Source organism: Helianthus annuus, chromosome 4 (genome assembly GCF_002127325.2).
Source record: "Helianthus annuus cultivar XRQ/B chromosome 4, HanXRQr2.0-SUNRISE, whole genome shotgun sequence".
NCBI lineage: Eukaryota > Viridiplantae > Streptophyta > Magnoliopsida > Asterales > Asteraceae > Helianthus > Helianthus annuus.
This window is the reverse complement of record NC_035436.2, coordinates 12,409,382-12,413,267: the sequence shown is the minus strand read 5'-3', so window position 1 is coordinate 12,413,267 and position 3,886 is coordinate 12,409,382. Positions and strand designations below refer to the sequence as shown.

At 36.5% G+C, this 3,886-nt stretch overlaps 1 protein-coding gene across 1 annotated transcript; it reads right to left on the bottom strand.

The window, feature by feature from the left end:
• Positions 1-311: 311 nt before the first annotated feature.
• LOC110924612 (probable CCR4-associated factor 1 homolog 7) lies at positions 312-1,430 on the bottom strand. Its single transcript, XM_022168603.2, has 2 exons — positions 1,404-1,430; positions 312-845 (listed from the first exon to the last, which is right to left on the bottom strand). Exons 1-2 carry the CDS (start codon positions 1,428-1,430, stop codon positions 321-323), a joined length of 552 nt encoding a protein of 183 aa, XP_022024295.1. The 3' UTR covers positions 312-320.
• Between the last annotated feature and the right edge of the window lie 2,456 nt (positions 1,431-3,886).

Sequence of the window (3,886 nt, the reverse complement as noted above, 5' to 3'; positions counted from 1 at the left end):
ATTTCTTGTTTTCTTGGTTTTTCATATACATTAGGGTTTCAGGGGTTCGGGTTTCCACTTACGGAGCGTTTTAGGACATTTTTAGGTGAGTCGTTACATCAACCAAATAATAATAATGGGTTTTACACTTTTTACATCATGAAATCATACCAGGATATGAATGACAAACAAAACCAATAGACATCAAATAGCTGCATCTTTTTATTATAAATCATAAAAAAATGTAAACCATGAATATATCGCGAACAAGAACAAACAAAACCAACATATTGATATCTTTTAAAACAAATCGTTGCTTATTTCCTGATCTACCATTGTCGTCAATTATCGACACCTAAACCATACAAGACACCAGCATACTTCTCCAACGAGCCGCTGAAGAAATTATCCTTCAACTTCCTGAAAGTACACGCAGTAAGCAGACTATCCGAACCCGCTTGATGACAAACACCAATCCTTTCGACTTCCAATAACTCAGCTAACTTATTCAACCCACCATGAAGACTGTTGCAGAACTTCATCAGATGTTTAATATCAAAAATGGTGGAAAAATATATATTAATCAAACTAAAAAATCCAGATTGTGTATCAGGCAAATTCTGACATGTTAACACTTTCAACAAATATCCGAAATCATATCCACTGTGAAATGTTACCCAATACACACTATCATTCAGCACAATCCCTGAAGATATCAACAACTCGGCAAATCTACACGCATCGATTCCGTTTTCATTATTTTTCTTAAAATCGATACCGCTCTGTTTCAACAGCTCAACAGAATCATTTGCAAAAACATCGTCATTCACGTTAAACTCACGGAAAATGAACTGCCAGATGCAAAACTTATACAAACATATTTATTGTTTTTCATTCAAGTCTAAGCATTCGACTTCATCCCGCTCAGTATACTGAAAACATATTTGTTGAAAATTAACTTATAATAATATTTATCATAGTTTTGAGGAATCATTTTAGGTTTGGTAACGCTTATAAGAATTGATCAAAATCAAATATAGTTTTCATTAACACCCTATGAACAATTGTGAGTATGGAGCGAAAGTGCGAAACCACACCTTTGGCTTATGTGTAATTAGTTTTATTGTATATGTGTGTATTATGTCATTTCTAAGCGTAATAACTAAACATATGGTTTAGCAAAGAAACCTTTACGAATTTTAAACAAAGCAATATCCGGTTTCACAGCAGCGGAAGCATGACCGGAATTCTTTGAATTGGTTTTCATGGTGAGTCACAATTGAACAATAGAACAGAGTGGGAATATGGTAACGAAGGAGAAATAGTTTGGACAATTCGTATGAAATGAAATTGTCTTAGTGCCCGGCAAAGATTGCCGGCAAGTTTCTTATATACATTATGAAAGACGGTTATGTGGCGGTTACATTCTGCGGGAAACGGTGTAACACCATCATACCTCTTCGTTAATATTGACCCATATACATATAATCTTAAATTTAATAATACATAACATATAAATATAATTAAGTTTATTTACTAACACACTCCCCTAAACTTAATTATTCTTTCGAGAATGCATCATAACCCTTTTGCTTGCTTCAATCACCGCCTTTTCAGCCTGTTTGTCGAATTTCCTCCTCCTTTGCAGCTTTTTTCAGCCCGTGCCAGTCATTACTTGCATAGAATGCAGAGTGCTCTCCTTCTTGTTCATTACTACACTGTCCACTTGAATTCCTTTTCATCCTTGTATAGTACCAGCCCAAAAAATCTAGATATTCATTGTAGAGTAGAACTAAGTGAATGAATTTTTTAGGATCCAAACCCAAAGTTGTTGCGATATGTGGCCAGTATTGTTTCCTAGAGACTTCGGGCTTCCCTCCATTCAAAAGAACATCCATGTATAGATCATAAAGATTTACATCTTTGCCTTGAAGTTTTGGTGGGAATGTACTACTTTGTTTCATAACAACCCTAGTAAACAATTTAACCATCTTAATGAATTTCATCTTCATTTGTAATTGCCAATTTCACAGATTTTAATGAATCCAAGAATATGATCATTTCTTCAGTAGAGCATACTTTATTCGGGTAAAGGATTCCTTCCTTTCCCTTTCCAAATTTTCTTTTCTTAATATTCTTGTCTTCATGAACGGTTCCGGTCACCGGAACATCATCTTGCATATCGCCTTCAGTTACGAAGACATACGAGTCTTCATCTTCTTCATCGTTGCGGTCACCTCTGGAATCGTAGTATTCCGTTTCTTCAATTGAATCATTGTGATCCTTCTGATCACTGATTGGTTCTTCCTGATCTTCCCGATCGTAACCAACCATATAGATATTCGGGGTGAAGCATGCCCCATCGTGAACATCTGTACTTGCCGGATTCAACATCGAAACGTCTTCTTCGTCATCTGCACGTGTTGCGAAATTCACGCTTGGTACTTCATCTTTTCCCCGTATGGTACTCTTGAATGGTTCCCCGTCTGCATGAATACCACGGTGTCACACCCCAATATTCCACGTAATACCGGTGGGCCCGGTGGGGAGTATCGTGACGTAGTTGATATCATCATTGTCAATATACACAATAATATAGCACAACGGAAGGCTGGGTAAATAAACTATTACAAACCATAACGTCTGAGCGTTCGAGTTTATGAATGTACAGACAGGAATGTAATAAGATCCACAGGAGGATCATAATGTACAAAGAAACAAAACTACAGACTCCGGGTATCTATTGGATTTGCAAGATCCTCTATAACACCCTATAGCTCCAGCCTATTTCGGGAAGTACCTGTCAATCAATCTTTAGGAAAATACGTCAGTTTACACTGGTAAATACAATTTAACTGACTCGTTTTGAAAACATTTAAGAAAATTGATTTAGGTGCACAAGGCACAAATCATTTATAACTTGGGACAATTTTAATAAAATCTTGTATACAGTTTTACATGCTTGTCATACATGTGGGGCCGGTTTGTAAGCCGGACATGATTAACTGACTCACCACTTATAGAACCCACAAAGGAGTTATCCCCAACTTGTGGGTAATTTAATATTTAGCATTTGCATCTGTCGGGTGCATGCCTACACCCCGTGCATAGGTCGTGGCCATTAATAACTTAAATGAGCCGAGGATATCCAGGACACGGTCGTTAACCCCCAAATGTTTATGTTATCAAACAATACAGATTAAAACGGGTTATGCGGATTTATTAAATCACAATCCGACAAAATAATCCCATACCCGACCAAGCGGTATTATTATACCGTATCCCAAGCCCGTATAGGGAAAATAAGTTAAAAGTATTTACCTGGTGATAGCAGTAATTTCCTAAGGTTCTTGAAAGGCACTTTTTACCGGAAGCTATTAATCTGTATAGAAGGTTTAATTAGCCTATAAGGATGCTAACGGGTCTTTAATTAGTCAAGGACTTAGACCGGCTAGCTAGAAGGAAACCTTACGGTTCTAAACGCTAGATTAAGCGGAGACCGGAATAGAATGTGATTTAGACCCGACAAGCTTGGACACTTGTATAGTATGGGTAAACTAAATACATTCTGGAAAATGAGAGTTAAATGATAAGGTTAAGCCCGTTTCGGTTATTTTACGTAAACTAGTCACGTAGACCGATCCGAACGCGTAAATGCGTAACGGGTAACCAAATAAATTATATACAGGTCTTGATCATTATTATGCTCAAAGTATGCTAATATATTAACATATATGCCCAAAAAGCAATTTAAACCAAAATAAGTCCCATAAGGGTATTTTGGTAATTTTAATGCCCATAAAAGAGTTTATTTATAAAACTAAGTTCCAGGTCTGAATAAATTAGTAAAAACATGTATTTTAATAGGTTACATCAGTAGGGTGCTCAACATATGAGATATATACCT

Coding starts and splice junctions, on each gene's coding strand:
- LOC110924612 (XM_022168603.2), bottom strand. CDS start 1,430: ATGGTGTTACACCGTTTCCCGCAGAAT. Junction 846..1,403: donor TACACCGTTTCCCGCAGAAT/GTAACCGCCACA, acceptor TGTTTGTATAAG/TTTTGCATCTGGCAGTTCAT.